The sequence below is a fragment of the Schistocerca nitens genome, chromosome 1 (genome assembly GCF_023898315.1).
Source record: "Schistocerca nitens isolate TAMUIC-IGC-003100 chromosome 1, iqSchNite1.1, whole genome shotgun sequence".
NCBI lineage: Eukaryota > Metazoa > Arthropoda > Insecta > Orthoptera > Acrididae > Schistocerca > Schistocerca nitens.
The window spans coordinates 761,721,810-761,739,074 of record NC_064614.1 but is presented as its reverse complement, the minus strand read 5'-3'; the positions used below and the strand labels follow the sequence as shown (position 1 = coordinate 761,739,074).

The 17,265-nt window shown below is 45.6% G+C and overlaps 1 protein-coding gene across 1 annotated transcript in view; it reads left to right on the top strand.

Annotated features, from left to right (window-relative positions):
* Positions 1 to 10,914: 10,914 nt before the first annotated feature.
* Positions 10,915 to 17,265, top strand: part of LOC126199277 (uncharacterized protein DDB_G0271670-like) — a 112,143-nt gene continuing 105,792 nt past the window's right edge. Inside the window, exon 1 of the mRNA XM_049936126.1 lies at positions 10,915 to 10,959. Within this exon, the coding sequence (XP_049792083.1) occupies positions 10,915 to 10,959 (45 nt within the window). The remainder of the gene's footprint in view (positions 10,960 to 17,265) is intronic.

Here is a 17,265-nt window from a genome sequence, read left to right as displayed (position 1 = left end):
GAAATGGCATGGCAAGCCGTTCCACAGGACTACATCCAGCATCTCTACGATCGTCTCCATGGGAGAATAGCAGCCTGCATTGCTGCGAAAGGTGGATATACACTGTACTAGTGCCGACATTGTGCATGCTCTGTTGCCTGTGTCTATGTGCCTGTGGTTCTGTCAGTGTGATCATGTGATGTATCTGACCCCAGGAATGTGTCAATAAAGTTCCCCTTCCTGGGACAATGAATTCACGGTGTTCTTATTTCAATTTCCAGGAGTGTATATACGAGGGTCAGCCAATAAGTAATGACTCGTATTTTTTTTTCTTAATGAATAACATTAAGTGAAAAAGTTGTATTTGGCGCTATTTCGCAAAGTTTCTACTCCAATATACTACGGATGTAACTTTCTGGCCGGTCGGAGTGGCCGAGCGGTTCTAGGCGCTACAGTCTGGAACCGCGCGACCGCTACGATCGCAGGTTCGAATCCTGCCTGGGGCATGGATGTGTGTGATATTCTTAGGTTAGTTAGGTTTAAGTAGCTCTAAATTCTAGGGGACTGATGACCTCAGAAGTTAAGTCCCATAGTGCTCAGAGCCATTTGAACGACTTGTAACTTTCTGCGTCAACAGATGCTCGTACTGCAGTCGCTTGAAAAATGGCCGACATCGACGTTCGTATTAGACGGCGTTCTGTGATAGAAGTCTTGAATGCAGAAGGTGAAATGCTCATTCACATTCATCAAGGACTTGAAAATACGTACGGTAACGCAACACTGGATATCAGTACTGTAAGACGATGGGTTCGTCGCTTAACGAAGCTGGAAGGTAAACATATCGGCTCACGAAAGACAAAGCGGTAGGCCGGTGACAGCGGCTACACCACACAGCATTCAGGGAGCCGATGACATCATTCGTGATGACCGCTGGGTGACTACAGATGATTTGTGTTGCATTACACCCCTAACTAAACGCAGTGTGATGACGATTATTCAACAACTGGGATACTCAAAAGTTTGTGCAACTTTGGTATCGAGAACTTAAACCGACCAGAATAAAGAGACAAGAAAGAAAATTGTCTCCCAACTCTTGCAGCACTTCCGTTTGGAAGGAGAAGAATTCCAGGAAAAATCTGTGACCGGAGACGAAAAATGGTTCATTTGTTTGAATCAAAGTTAGAGGCAGTCAGTGGAATGGCGTCACAGAAACTCGCCGAAGAAGAAAAAGTTCAAGACTGTACGATCGAGAGGGGAAGTTACGGCTACAATATTCACGGACTCAGAGGGTCTGATTATGCTTGATTGTTTGGAGCAGGGATGCACAATAAATTCTGTCCAGTAAGTGAGGACCCTCAAGCAGCTTAAAGCACACCTTCAGGGAGTTCGCCCAATAAAAACTATGACGGATGTTGTTCCTTTGTGTGACAATGCAAGACCACGCACCATTGAAAAGGTTGTGAAAACTGGATGGGAAGAGCAGCCGCGGCCCCCACTTACCCTGACTGGCACCGTCAGACTTCTGTCTGTTCTTGCCGCTAACAGCAGCTCATTGTACGATTCACTTTGAAGATAAGGAGCCGCGAAAACGTCCGTGCGTCAGTGCTTCGGAAGCAAGACCGCGCGTTTTACCACACTGGAATACATGTTAAAACTGTGGAAATGGACGAAGATTATAGTGAAAAGTCTTAAATTAATCGTCAGAGTTTTTGTTTTCGGTCTATGTAGTTCCATTTGAAATCCTTGACGAAAAAAAAACGATAACAAAAATAGGTGTTATTTATTGACCGACCCTTATATTACACTAGGTGACAGTCATCAGATAGCGATATGCACAAACACAGGTGGTGGTAATATCACGTACGCAAGGTAAAAAATGACAGTGCACTGCAAGAGCTTTCAGTTGTGCCCAGGTGATTCATGTGAAAAGGTCTCTGACATGATGATGGCCGCACGATGGGAATTAAGACTTTGAACGCGAAATGGTAGTTGGAGCTAGACACATTGGACACTCTATTTCGGAAATCATTAGGCAATTCAATATTCTGAGATCACAGTGTCAAGAGCGTGCCGAGAATACCAAATTTCAGGCATTATCTCTGACGTGGACAACACAGTGGTCGATAGCCTTCACTTAACGATCGAGAGTAGTTGTGTTTGCTTGAAGTTGTCAGTGCTAACTAACAAGCAAAACTGCCCTAAATAACTGCAGAAATCAATGCGGGACGTATAACGAACGTATCCGCTAGGAGAGTGCGGCGAAATTTGGCGTTAACGGGCTAAGGCAGCAGATGACAGACGCGAGTGCCTATGCTAACAGCACGACATCGCCTGTGGGGCCCCTCTTGAGTTAGTGACCACATCGGTTGGACCGCAAACGACTGGAAAATAGTGGCGTGATCAAATGATACCCGATTTCAGTTGGGAAGAGCTGATGGCAGGGTTCGAGTGTGGTGCAGATCCCACGAAAGCTTGGCTCCCAGTTGGGGACGAAGCACTGCGCAAGCTGGTGGTGGCTCCATAATGGTGTGCACTTTGTTTACATGGAATGAAATGGACTGAGTCTTTTGATCCAACGTGGGTCTTTTGGCCCAACTGAAGCCATCATTGACTGGAAATGATTACTTTCGGTGACTCTGAGACCATTTGCAGCCATTCATGAACGTCGTGTCCCCAAACACCAGGCCGCAATTGATAGCGATTGGTTTGAAGAACATTCTGGATAATTCGAGTGAATCATTTGGCCACCCGGATCTCCCTCCATGAATCCCATCTAACGTTTATGCGACGTAATCGAGAGGTAAGTTCGTGCACAAAACCCTGCACCGGCAACACTTCCGCAATTACAGAAGGCTATAGAGGTAGCATGGCTCAATATTTCACGAGGAGATCTCCAACGATTTGTGGAATCTTGCCACGTAGAGTTGCTGCACTACACTCTGCAACAGGAGGTCCAACACGAAATTAAGAGGTAACACATGACTTTTGTCACCATAGTGTTGTTGTTGTTGTTGCTGTTATTGTAGTCTTTAGTCCAGAGACTCGTTTGATGCAGCTCTCCATGCTACTCTATTCTGTGCAAGCCTCTTCACCTCCGAGTAACTACTGCAACCCACATCCTTTGAATCTGCTTAGTGCATTCATCCATAGGTCTCCCTCTGCGATTTTTACACTCCATGCTTCCTTCCATTACTAAATTGGTGATCCCTTAACGCCTCAGAACGTGTCCTACCTACCGAACCCTTCTTCTAGTCAAGTTGTGCCACAAATTCCTCTTCCCCCCCAATGCTATTCAGTACCTCCTCATTAGTTATATGATCTACCCATCTAATCTTCAGCATTAGTCCGTGACACCACATTTCGAAAGCTTCTGTTCTCTTATCTAAACTATTTATCGTCTACGTTTCACTTCCATACATGGCTACGCTCCACACACATACTTTCGGAAGAGACTTCCTGACACTTAAATCTGTACTCAACGTTAGCAAATTTCTCTTATTCAGAAACGCTTTTCTTGCCATTGCCAGTTTGCATTCCATATCCTCTCTCTACTTCGACCAACATCAGTTATTTTGCTTCCCAAATAGCAAAACTCATCTACTACTTTGTCTCATTTCCTAATCTAATTCCCTCAGCATCACCTGATTTAATTCGACTACACTTCATTATCCTCGTTCTGCTTTTGTTGATGTTCATCTTATATCCTCCTTTCAAGGTACTGTCCATTCCATTCAACTGCTCTTCAAAAATGGTTCAAATGGCTCTGAGCACTATGGGACTCAACTGCCGAGGTCATTAGTCCCCTAGAACTTAGAACTAGTGAAACCTAACTAACCTAAGGATATCACAAACATCCATGCCCGAGGCAGGATTCGAACCTGCGACCGTAGCGGTCTTGCGGTTCCAGACTGCAGCGCCTTTAACCGCACGGCCACTTCGGCCGGCAAACTGCTCTTCCAGGTCCTTCACTGTCTCTGACAGAATTACAAAGTCGTCAGGAAACCTCAAAGTTTTTTTTCGTCTCCATGGATTTTAATTCCTACGTCAAATTTTACTTTTCTTTCCTTTACTGCTTACTCACTACACAGATTGAATAACATCGGGGATAGGCTACAACCCTGTCTCACTCCCTTCCCAACCACTGCTTCCCTTTCGTGCCTCTTGACTCCTGAGACTACCATCTGGTTTCTGTACAAATCGTAAATAGCCTTTCGCTCCACTGTACTTGACCCCTGCCACTTTCAGGATTTGAAAAAGAGTATTGCAGTCAACATTGTCAAAAGCTTTCTCTAAGTCTACAAATGCTAGAAACATAGGTTTGCCTTTCCTTATTCTATCTTCTAACATAAGTCACCTTAGTGAATTAGTGTATACACACCTTAGTGTATTACTGTCAAAAATCTTCTAGGAAAAAGAACACAAACACCATCTCGGCTTATTCCAGATATAAATACCGGACCACTCTGCTGCTTAGAGTACGCTGCGTCAATTACACAACCTGCAACACACAAGGAAAGCACGACACCTGGTCAGAGAAACTTACATTCGGCAGCGCCATCTACCGTGGCAACGATACGTTTTCGGACACAGGTTCAGAGGGCCTTTTTTCTTCAATTTCCAGTCAGGAATCCGTCCCTGCCCTCTGTCGGTTTCATTAATGTTCACACTGAATACGAATCGAACATTTTCAGGCGCCGGTTCCTGTAACTTTGACTATCTGCTGCGTCGTTGGATGACTCTTCCGGACATGGGTTCCTACCTAAAACTTGATGTACTAAGTCTCCTCTAAAACCTCTAAAAGTGCGTAACATGAATTCTAAAACACCCTTTAGAACAGATTCTAACCCAACCTAACCTAACCTAACCTCCTTCACCCCGCCAAAAACTGACGAATGAGATCGGGCGCACCGTGACCAAGCTGCCGGACGATGTTATCGGACGAACTCTGGCGGCGATGTCTGTTGTCGGTGCCACAAAGAACGAAGCGTAAGGAGGTCTCATTTCATCGCCAATGCTCTTCCTCGCGAGACATTCAGCTGATGCTCCTCCTGCACGGGTCGAGTACGTTTCAGACTATTTTCTGTAGGAATTGACTTAGTGATGCTGTGAAACGAAGCTATCGATTTGTCGATCGCTATAGTACCGAACTGGTATTTATAGATCTGTTAGTGACAGGAGAATCTCACAATCGTAGCGAGAACTGTTTATAGGCATGTGTTTATCATTACATAACGTGCGAGATGGTTGCCCATCGGTTCACTCGCAACGATTTAAGCTGTCCTCCTAGGTTCCTGTCTAACCACACATTCGGAAATCGCTGTGTATTCGGAAATAAACAGCCAAGTACTTGTGACATGGAAGAATGAATGTTACTGTTGGTCGTTTCACATGCAGCAATGTAAGGCTGTGCTCTTAGGTTCCTGCTTGACGGCACACTCGGAAATCTCGACATATTTATTTCATCCTCAGTTTTCTAATCAGAAATGTTAAATCAGAACATACTAGTATTCCATCCATAACGAACTCCCAGACTGTGTTAACAATGCTAACATGAAAAAAAGATATTGGTATTTAGTGAGATGCGAGCCTACATCCTTTCGCTCTATAAACTAAGGCAATATCGAAACTTCCTAGCAGATTAAAACTGTGTACCGCACCGAGACTCGAACTCGGCAGTTCCCGGATCGAGTCTCGGTCCAGCACACAGTTCTAATCTGCCAGGAAGTTTCATATCAGCGCACGCTCCGCTACAGAGTGAAAATCTCATCGTGGAAACCTCCCCCAGGTTGTGGCTAAGCCATGTCTCCGCAATATCCTTTCTTTCAGGAGTGCTAGTCCTGCAAGTTTCGCAGGAGAGCTTCTGTAAAGTTTGGAAGGTAGCAGACGGGGTACTGGCAGAAGTAAAGCTGTGAGGAAGGGGCATGAGTCGTGCTTGGGTAGCTCAGTTGATAGAGCACTCGCCCGTGAAAGGCAAAGGTCCCGAGTTCGAGTCTCGGTCCGGCACACAGTTTTAATCTGCCAGGAAGTTTCATATCAGCGCACACTCCCCTGCAGAGTGAAAATCTCATTCTGTCACAGCAATATCAATCACGGTAAGGTTTAATCATACGACTTCCATCTCAAGCCTCGGTTATTCTAGATTTTGTTCGAGTCTTGTATCGTTGCTGCGTTGTTAACTGACATTTAACGATAAGAGTGGCGTGTTTGTTATACATTTCCATTGCGCCATTTCTTCGAAGCAGCATAGTGGGGCCAACACACTAGAAAGTAAACGAATAATCGAAATGCACACAATGCACACAATTCACACATACGTCATTCACATGCGCTGGGGGAAGTCGATAGTCGTGCTGTAAGACTGCTCGTTGGCTGTATGCTGGTTCTTTATATATTTTTAATTTATATTGAACCTGTGTGACCATCTCCTCGCGTTACCTTAGAGAATTATACTAGACTTCGCGTCCTGGCTGCTAATATACCAGGCGCATAAGAAATGGTGCCTATAATCTGACCCTTATTTGATTAACTTGGTAAACATATTAATTGTTTTAGAAATGTGCGCAACGGTACTGGTGCGAGTTTCTCTAAGATAACACATTATGGGGTGGTTGAACTCAAAGCCGTCACTATAGCAGCTGGTAGCCTATCTAAATTCAAATTGCAGATTATTTCTGTCTTTCGTTAACTTTAGAAAATCGAACTGAAAAGGCTTCCCGGGTTTAATTGAACTGAATAAGATACATCCTATCCATTTCATGTATCAGGTGATTGGGGGAATATTTCTTAATTGAAATGCTGACTCTCATTTAATAGATTTATTTTCTACTTTGATGAAAATTTTAGAAGACGACACATTTGAATTTTTCTTTAGTTACAAAACTTATGTCTGAATGAGCGTTACCTCTCATGGGTAGGACAATGACAAAACGAAAACACTACACGAATAATTTCATCATGGTCTCATTACACAAAATATACATAAGTGGGCCACACCGTGTTTAGCGGGATAATCGTCATTCATTACTTAAGACTCACGTAACATCATGCATGAATTACACCACTAGAAATTTAATATAGGACACTGCTGAAGGTAGGAAACCTCTATCAAAGAAAAGATTCTGGGCAAAAATGATGTACTATTGGCGCCAAAATGAAGTGCGAACTGAACTCACAAAGAAAGTACCAAAAATAATTAAATTTCGCGACAGAAATTTCTCGATCTACCATCCGATACGCAATCTGCACTCATTGAGCTAAAAGTGAAGCTTATAACTCGGGAAATAGCTGCATGAACTAATGGTTCCTGTTGCATGATCACTACTACAAAGCAAAATTTTACAAACACATTTCCGAGAAAACTATTGCAAATTAATTAAAACCGTAACCTGTACCGATGAAGATATGGTGAATGCGTGCTATGAGCATACCCTGTCGTGAATTTTTAGCCACATTAGGTCATTTTTATCTCACCAAATCAGCGAGCTGCTGTGCTCCCGCGTCCGGTCCGTCTCATGGCTAGCCCCACAGTGCTCTCCACGCTCCAAAATCCGAGCAACGTTCCTATTCAATCGCGGTGGTGGGGAGACTCACCTCACTCCCGCACCAACTTTGTAACCTACCCTCGTGCCTGTTTTGATCTTTGCCTGCTGCTCTCGCCTACCTGCCGTTATTCTTGTAATGTTGGCAATGACTGCTGTTCCCTTTGGTCCATGCTCCCGCTACATTTGACTTCCATTCATACCCATGCACACTCATACAGGATGGAACAAGGAGTATACATATAAACGGCGTGTGACCTCTTTATGAAATGATGAAAAGAAATAAACAAATGCGTCAAATATTCCTTTCACCCAGCGAAGTATTGAAGCTGCTAGCAATCAAAGAAAAACTTATATCTCGATATAGAAAACATAATTCCTTCCTACTGTAACCTGAGGCAAAACGAAAGTAACGCCTCAGTCGTAAGCCCACCAGTGACTTCACGACTGAAAGAGTAGTGTGAAGTCTATTCGACCCCTCATGCAGAGCGGCGTAGCCATTACTCTACGACCTCTGCGCCCGTCCCGGCGCCAGTATCGCACTGTTAATGCGTGTCCTTTTAGGGGCAATAACCGTAACGTAAACGCATTTATCTGCGTCCGTCATCGCGGCGAGCGCGCTCCAGCCGCGCGAAACGGGGAAACGTGGCACCGGCGGGCCGGCTAGCGTGACTGCGATCTCGGCAGATCGCTTTCAATAAGGACGGCGGAGCGCCAGGGGCCGGCGCGCTGCCCGCCTTATTAAATCCGCGGCCGCCTGCCCGCTGGAGCGCGTCGCGTCTCCGGCCGGCCGGCCTTCCGGTACATTAGCCTCCAGGAACGCTGCGCGCGCCAGATAAACCGCGGCCGGTCACGAGCGCAACCCCGCCAATCGATATCTGCGGAATCGCGGAACACTCGCACACCGCCCCGCCGGACGTGTTCCCCGCGGTAACTATTTTTAATGAACGGATCGTGAGGCGTCCGCCGCAGCGGCGGAAGTGATTTCCGTAACTCGATCTGCCCTCTCGCTGCTTTAACCGACTCCTCTCTCTCTCTCTCTCTCTCTCTCTCTCCATTCTTCAGTGTCTAGCGCGGAGGTTTGTGAGAAATTTATTGGCGATCGCCGCCGCGGGGTTAACGTTTCCAATATCGTTGCTCGTCCGAGTGCTTAAAAGCCGTTTGGCGGTGCTAAAGGCCGTCCGGCGCCTGATGTGCGGGGCAGATAGTTCCGCTGCAGCTGGGCCCGCTGCGAGGCGCGCGGCCCCTCGAACTCTTAATGGGTGCTGGCCGCCGTGCAAAGACGTGCTAATGAGCCCGCCCCTAGCTGGTCCCCCGTGCCCTTGCCGGTAAACAGTAGCCTCAATAGGGCAGGAAACATTGCGACAAACAAAAGATTCATTCCAGAATGAACATTTCATTCTGCAGCCGAGTGTGAGCTGTTGTGATACTTCCTGCTGTGGAGTTACGTGAATTTTAGGGGCCAGTTATGAATTGTCTTTCACAGTACCAGCCCCTTCAAATGGTTCAACTGGCTCTAACAAGGGAACCTCCCCATCGCACCCCCCTCAGATTTAGTTATAAGTTGGCACAGTGGATAGGCCTTGAAAAACTGAACACAGATCAATTGAGAAAACAGGAAGAAGTTGTGTGGAACTGTGAAAAAATAAGCAAAATATACAAACTGAGTAGTTCATGGGAAGATAGGCAACATCAAGGACACTAGGAGTGCAGGAGCGCCGTGGTCTCGTGGTAACGTGAGCAGCTGCGGAACGAAAGGTCCTTGGTTCAAATCTTCCATCGAGTGAAAAGTTTAATTTTTTATTTTCAGTTTATGTGACAAACTCTTATGTTTTCATCACTTTTTTGGGAGTCATTATCACATCTACAAGAAAACCTAAATCGGGCAAGGTAGAAGAATCTTTTTACCCATTCGCCAAGTGTACAAGTTAGGTGGGTCGACAACATATTCCTGTAATGTGACGCACATGCCGTCACCAGAGTCGTATAGAATATATCAGATGTGTTTTCCTGTGGAGGAATTGGTTGACCTATGACCTTGCAATCAAATGTTTTCGGTTCCCATTGGAGAGGCACGTCCTTTCGTCTACTAATCGCACGGTTTTGCGATGCGGTCGCAAAACACAGACACTAAATTTACTACAGTGAACAAAGACGTCAATGAACGAACGGACAGATAATAACTATGCAAAAATAAAGAAAATAAAATTTTCACTCGAGGGAAGATTTGAACCAAGGACCTCTCGCCCAGCAGCTGCTCACGCTACCACGGGACCACGACGTTCCTGAGCTCATTTTGTCCATGATGTTACCTATGCGACCCGTGGACTACTCAGTTTGTATATTTTGCTTATTTTTTCACAGTTCCACACAACTTCTTCCTGTTTTCTCAGTTGATCTGTGTTCAGTTTATCAAGGCCTATCCACTGTGCCAACTTATAACTAAATCTGAGAGGGGTGCGATGGGGAGGTTCCCTTGTAAGCACTATGGGACTTAACATCTGAGGTCTTCAGTCCCCTAGACTTAGAACTACGTAAACCTAACTAACCTAAGGACATCACACACATCCATGCCCGAGGCAGGATTCGAATCTGTGACCGCAGCAGCCGCGTGGTTCCGGACTGAAGCGCCTAGAAACGCTCGGCCACCGCGGCCGGCACCAGCTCCTTAATTAACTTAGTGTGTTCCATTTCTTTGCCACACTGACACAGATTGCCATTTTGCAGCTTAACTATGGCCCCGAGCAAGCTGAGCGCTAACTCTGTAATATGACAAAAATAAATTAAATATTATATAACAGGGTCACCACTGGAGTTGCTACCTAGAAAAGGAAGAAGTTAGTTCTGCTACGCCTCATGTCTAAGCCAGGACGGCGAATCAACTTTCGTAACAGCATACACACTGGCCAGTCACATTGTCACCACCTGTCTAACGCCTGAATAACCTCCTTTTGCAGTGCGGACCGCTGCGAGAAGTGTAGGAAGAGTCAGTGAAGGGTCTGGAAGGTACCGACATGGATATGGAGCCACGCCATGGCCAGCTCTGTTAGGTTTCTCGGATGAGGATCCATGGCGCGAACAACTAGATCGAGGTCGCCCGACAGGTTCTGGGTTGCTTTTAGATCTGGGCTGGTTCGTTTCCATGGGAGTACGGTTCACTTAGCCACGCACGTACACTGCTAGCTGCGTGACACGTTGTGTTGTTCTGCTGGTAGATGCCATTATGCTGAGGGCAAAACAAACTGCACAAAGGGGTGGACACAGTCTGCAAGGGTAGATGCATAGCTGTGTTGATCCACTGTGCCTTCCAGAATCACGAGATCACATGGAATGCCACAGAAACATTCCCCAGACAACGCTCCCTCTAGGCTGAACCCATCCGACGATTTTTGCAGGGATGGTGGTGGTGGTGGTGGTGGTGGTGGTGGTGGTGGTGGTGGTGGTGATTTGTGGGGAACTCAACTTCGTGGTCATCAGCACCCGTACGAGGTCCAAATCTTTCCACGTCCAGTCTCGGCCCTTCCCGAATGATGATGAGATGATTAGGACCACACAAACAGCCAGTTCCCGGGCGGAGAAAATTCCCGCCCTGAGTGGGAATCGAACCCGGGACCCAGTGATCCAGAGGCAGCAACGCTAGCCACAGAGCCACAGGCTGCGGTCTCTTGCAGGGACGTACGTGCCAACCGCCATCTGTCTGATGAAACATAAAAACGAGATTCATCTGAGAAGGCCACCTGTCGCCACTTAGTCGACGTCCAATTGCGGTCCTGGCGTTAAAGTTCCAACTTTCGTCGGCTATGATCATTAGCATGGGTGCATGAACCAGGAGCCTACTGCGGAGGCCCATACGCACCAACTTTCGCTGAATGGTCTTTAAGGAGACACTGTTGGTAGCCGCTTGCTTCATCAGGGCGGACAGTTGCTCAACAGCTGCACGTCTATGCTCCCGTACACTTCTTCTCAGCCGTCGTTTACCCCTGTCACCTATGGCCCGTGGTGCACCGCAGTCGCCTCGACGACGGATTTGGATAGCCCCATTTTTCCATGCACGGTGTATTTTGACCACGGCGGCACGCGAACTGTTTAGGAACTGTTTCCACCGTTGACCCGAAATCCCATGATCGTGCCTTTCAGACGTCAGATAAATCACTTCGTTTCCGCATTACGACAACGAGTGCATTTCCTCTGCTTCTCCCTGACAAACATTATATACTCTTCACTGCTAGTGTTTACACCTGCCGTCTGTGAGTGAGTGGTTATTGCACGTTGACGTTGAACGTAGGCGGTGCTCACGTTAATGTGACTGGACTGTGTATTATCAATGGGAAGATGTAACTGGCATGTTAAAATACTTTAGTAACCTAAGCTACCGTACACACTCATTACAGATAATTTAAATAAATTTATTGACATGTATCGGAGAAAATGGCCAAGATTCAAATCAGCAACTTTGGAAAATTGGTATCCGCACCTTATTATAGTGCACGATTGTGGATTGAGCCAATCGGCGTTCACCAGATCCCACAAAGCCACGCCACCCCCAGTGTTGTAAAATACAGTTACATGCCATTATAAAAGACACATCTATCTTTTAAATGACTCATTTTTAACAGCTAATATTTCAGATCGTTCACTGCACTAATAAACCGCTTCGCGCCATGCTCTCCTCCTACCGTTTCTCTGTTCATTTAAAATCATATTTCTCTTGAGGATGGGGTGGAGGGAAGGGGAAGGCTGTCTCCCATTCTGTAATGGCTCAATCGAGGAAAGAAACACCTCGTAGCTGCTGGAATATGCTGACGTAGGAGTGCAGCTTTCTCTGGTCACGCACGCACACGCACACGCACACGCACACGCACACGCACACACACGCACAAGGCGCCAGGTCAATTTCGTTCTGTTCAAAGAACAGCCTGAGATTGCAATTTCCTTGCAATTTGTCGCTATCTCGTTGTTTAGACTATCAGATTAAAACAGTGTGTCAGACGAATTTGAACTCGCAGCCTTGACTTTCGCAGGCAATGTTCTTGCATGGCTCAGCATAGTTGGCAAAATTTTTATTTTCTTCTTTTTGGTCCACAGATTTGATAAAAGAAACATTTTTGTAGATATTACCAAAAAGAAAAAGTTACATTTGAGGACTACATTTTTGCAGTACATTTTTGATGCTGTACATAAGAGTAGGTTTTTTCCCCACATGTCGCCAGTAATGGTCGTTAACCAACTCCAAGTCTGCCAAAATGAAACGATTTTAACTGCTACAAAACGAGATTAAAGTTTAATATAAAAAGGAGAATCACAGAAAAAATTGGTGCAAAACTGGTGATCGTAATGTCATGTGTCGCATGCAGTCTATCTCGTAACAGTGTCATGCTTCGTTTAGAATCAAGTTCTGGCGTTAAATTTACAATACACAGTATGAAAGCGCATCTCTCGGGGCCTGTAAGAGGTACACTGTGAAATTACTCATTAACGTAACAGTATCCATAATTTTATCACGCCTGATGCTCTACCCATGAATTATCACACTCCGTTAAAAAACCAGACAAGTGAGAACGTAAAATCAATCGATGCGTAACAGCAAAAATAAATTATTTTATATAACACTTTACTCAGGGCAATAAAATGACACCATGTCAGGAATGTTTAAAACTTGTAGAAAGATAAAGTAAAACTAATAAAATAATAATACAAATAACAGGTCAGTACATTTAATAAAAAATCAGTTTTGATATAATAAAAACATTGAAAAAGTTTATTACTGGACGATAATATTTCTAAGACAAGTTTGGTATATACAATAAATACCGATAGTTGGCAACCAAATGTCTCGGCGATTCCACTGGTGTCTGTGTGTGGATTCCTACGGTGTAAATGTGTGGGATCTATTAGAAAAGTGTCAAAACAATCGCTGCATCTTACGTAGACATTGTACCCCTTCACTCATCCCACTTAAGCTATCCAGGCCTAACTTCGAGCCTCCTTCATTGTAACCTCTCTGTAATGTTGGAATTGAAGGTGTGAAATACATCTCTGTCAATTAATCAATCGCAAACTGTACTTACAGACCTTATTTCTAACCCATATGAAGCTTTTTAGGGTCTCTGGCTCTGATAGGCATATATTCACAGTGTAGGACTTTGTGGCCTCAAATATCTTTTGATACTTGAAGATACTGATAACGAACTTTCATTCTGACGGCCTATCTCAGAAAAAATATTGATCAGCATGCTTTCTTAACCTTGTCAGCTACCTAGAAATGTCTGACAATGAATTAAATAGTAAAACCGCAATTGATGATTTTTTTGTTATTTGCGGTGAATCGGAACACCTCAATAAAATGCTTCACCAAAAAAGGAGATAATAGATCAAATGCATTGATTTTCAGATGCTGTTGAATCGTTGTCTATGTAGATTATATAAACTTCTGTTACCAGTCACTGGTCATCCATTCTATTGATCTAATGTTGTTATCAAGTTCTTTCTGTTTCTTGCATTTCTTTTAACCTCTTCATATTTACTGCACTACACAAAAAATCATCAATAATGACTTTTAAATTTTCAGTTTATTTTTATACTTACATTTCCTTTTGGAACCAAGTGAACTGCTTTTCGGCACTGTTGAGTATGTACAACATACACTGAAGATCCATAACGACATGACTGCTGCCCAACGTGAACTTGAATGCCGCCTGGTAGAGTTACCATCATATATCGGGATAAGGAAAGTATTTAAGCTGATCGGAGGCGAATGGGGGCTCATGCCAGCGACGATAGGGGCTGCAGGATGGGATGTCCACTGACATACCCCGTAGTCCAAAAAGTTTCGAGACTGGATTCAAAAAAGAATAGAGAAAAGTGAAGGTGGTGGTTTTAATGCTTTCCCTTCCCCGACCCCCACTTGAGTACTAGGCACAGAATGTTCATACCACCATGTGAACCGTCAGAAACGTCCTTTCTTTGGGACATTGGTCAAATAGCCCTGAATGTCGGTTATGTCGTTAAAGCACTGACCCTTCACGTAAATTTCTGCACTTCCTCATTCTGCGGTACGTTCATATTAGGTAACAATTTCGAGAATACCTCAAATCTAATTTGAAGACCGCCAGGAAACGCAGCAAGCTTTCGTAATCTGCACAGCTAGCAAATTTAAATTAATCGACAGTATGACTCGCGAAATCAATTAAACAAGCAAGTGTAGTTGTTTTGAAAATACTGCAAATGGTGAGTTTCTCAGATAACAGACAGCGCTAACTGCGAAAAGTGAAACTTAATTAGAACTCAACGTACTTTCTCCACAACACACAAGTCAGTACCGAATGCAAAAAGGGTGAGACAGCGCCAGAGAAGAGCTACCACGGACGTCAGAACAGTCCAGACGTCTTCCCCACGGCGGATCCCGAAAGGGATGCGGCACTCTGCCGGGTCACTTTCCACCAAGATAGACTGAAAGCTTCCTCCATAGCTAGAATGCTTCAAATGGCTCTGAGCACTGTGGGACTTAACATCTGAGGTCATCAATCCCCTAGAACTTAGAACTACTTAAACCTAACTAACCTAAGGCATCACACACATCCATGTCCGAGGCAGGATTCTAACCTGCTACCGTAGCAGCCGCGCGGTTCCAGACTGAAGCGCCTAGAACCGCTCGGCCACTGAGGCCGACCTTCCAAAGCTTCGCGATAGTACCTTTGTATACACTAATGGCTCTCGAACTGACCGTGGTATCGGGCGTGCCATTGTGCTTTCCTCAGTCATAATCAGAAATGAGCAAGTCAAAATATAAACATCGCATAGCGATACGTGACTGCAATGTCATAACACATATATGCAAGCCGTTTGTGCCATGCGTGGCCACCCATGCTATACGTTCTTCTTAGATGGCTCCTTTGATCGCCAGTATGGCGTACGCCCCTCTTCTCTCTTACCTCCTGGAGTTCGCTTTCGGCTGTTGCTCCGGCAGCTTAACTTCACGCCACCTGCTACTTTTCCGATGGGTGTTAACCCTTTACCGCCTTGGCTTCGTATGGCGGCCCGTGTTCATCTTGGCCTTCATTCGTTTCCTAAGGACACTACACCTGTCTCACTCTATCGCCTTCAATTTCACGGACTTCACACGGAACTTCGCGATAGTACCTTTGTATACACTAATGGCTCTCGAACTGACCGTGGTATCGGGCGTGCCTTTGTCATTGGTACCGACGCTTCTCTGTATCGGCTCCCGGAACACTGCTCAGTATTTACAGTAGAACTCTTCGCCCTGTATCAGGCCACGCAGTACATCCGGCGACATAGGCTTCTCAATTGTCATCTGTTCCGACTCTGTGCTGTACACCGTCCATCCTTTGGAGCAACGGGTCCAGAAGAGATGTCACTTGATCACTCTTGATGGAACCACTGTGATGTTTCTGTGGGTTCCTGGTCACGTCGGGCTGACAGGAAATGACGCCGCTGACGCTGCTGCCAAGGCTGCTGTCCTCGTACCTCACCCCGCTAGCTCTTCCGTCCCCTCGGATGACCTCTGTGTTGCCTTCTGTCAGCAGGTGGTGTCACTTTGCCATCACCACTGGTCCTCCCTTCGTGGGAAACTCTCCTGGTTATTAAGCCTCTCCCAGCGTCTTGGACGAACTCCTCTCGGCCCTCTCTCCGTGAGATCATTTTAGCTAGGTTGCGTATCTAACCATGTCTTTTCAGCCATCGCCATTTGTTACGTGGTGCTGCACCACCACTTTGTGTTCACTGCTCTCAACCTTTGACGGTCCACCATTTCCTGGCGGGAATCCCATTTTAAACCACTTACTTTCTCGTTTGTGTTTGCAGTCTGAGTTGTCGGCCGTTTTAGACGACGCGCGGTCTGTCGATCGCGATTTACTTTTTATCCGTCATAGCAATGTAGCGAGGGACATTTCGTTCAGGATACCCGTTTCTCTATGACTTGTTTTATAGACCTTTCTCCACATTCCTGTTTTTAGCTGTCATCTCTTCCATCGACTGGGACGAACGTGTAGTCGTTTTCAAATCCTGTCTTTGTCTTCGTGTTCTACAGTTCTGAGATGGGCGCGTATGATCCTTGTTGTTTTTGCGCACTAAACCGGAACCGAAACAAACAAACAATGTCACAACACTGTCTGCTCACAGCTCACTAGTCAAAAGCACGTCTGTTGTTTACAGTCGTTAAGTCAAGCTGCTGGGGTGGTTACTGCGATGACGTCGCTTGTACATCACGAACAAAATCAGTTTTGGAACATTTTGGACGGACCGCGTAAACGACTTTGACAAAGGACACACAACCGTCGACCAGCACCTGGGAAAGACCATCTCGGGAACGACAAAGCCAATAGGCTGTTCGTATGACCATCTATGGATAGTGATTGATGGACGAGAATCCACTATTAGGCGACAACGTGTTGGACATTCACGCTTCATCGCTGAACGTCCAAGTCCGGAGGCTTGCCCGCTCTGTAAAGCAGGATAGACAGCGACCTCTGGCACTTCTGACGACACACTAAAGAGTGCATCGTTCCACGCACATTGTTAAACTTGGTGCACACGACCCTTACACATTGTCACGTAGACCCTACATCATCTTAACTTACCATTGCGTTGGACACGCAGTAGGATGAAAAGTGGAAGTGACTGTGGCTCATGAAGTTGTTAATATACAATGAAGAAAGAAAGAAACTGGTACACCTGCCTAATATCGTGTGGGGCCCCTGCGAGCACGCAGAAGTGCCGCAACAATACG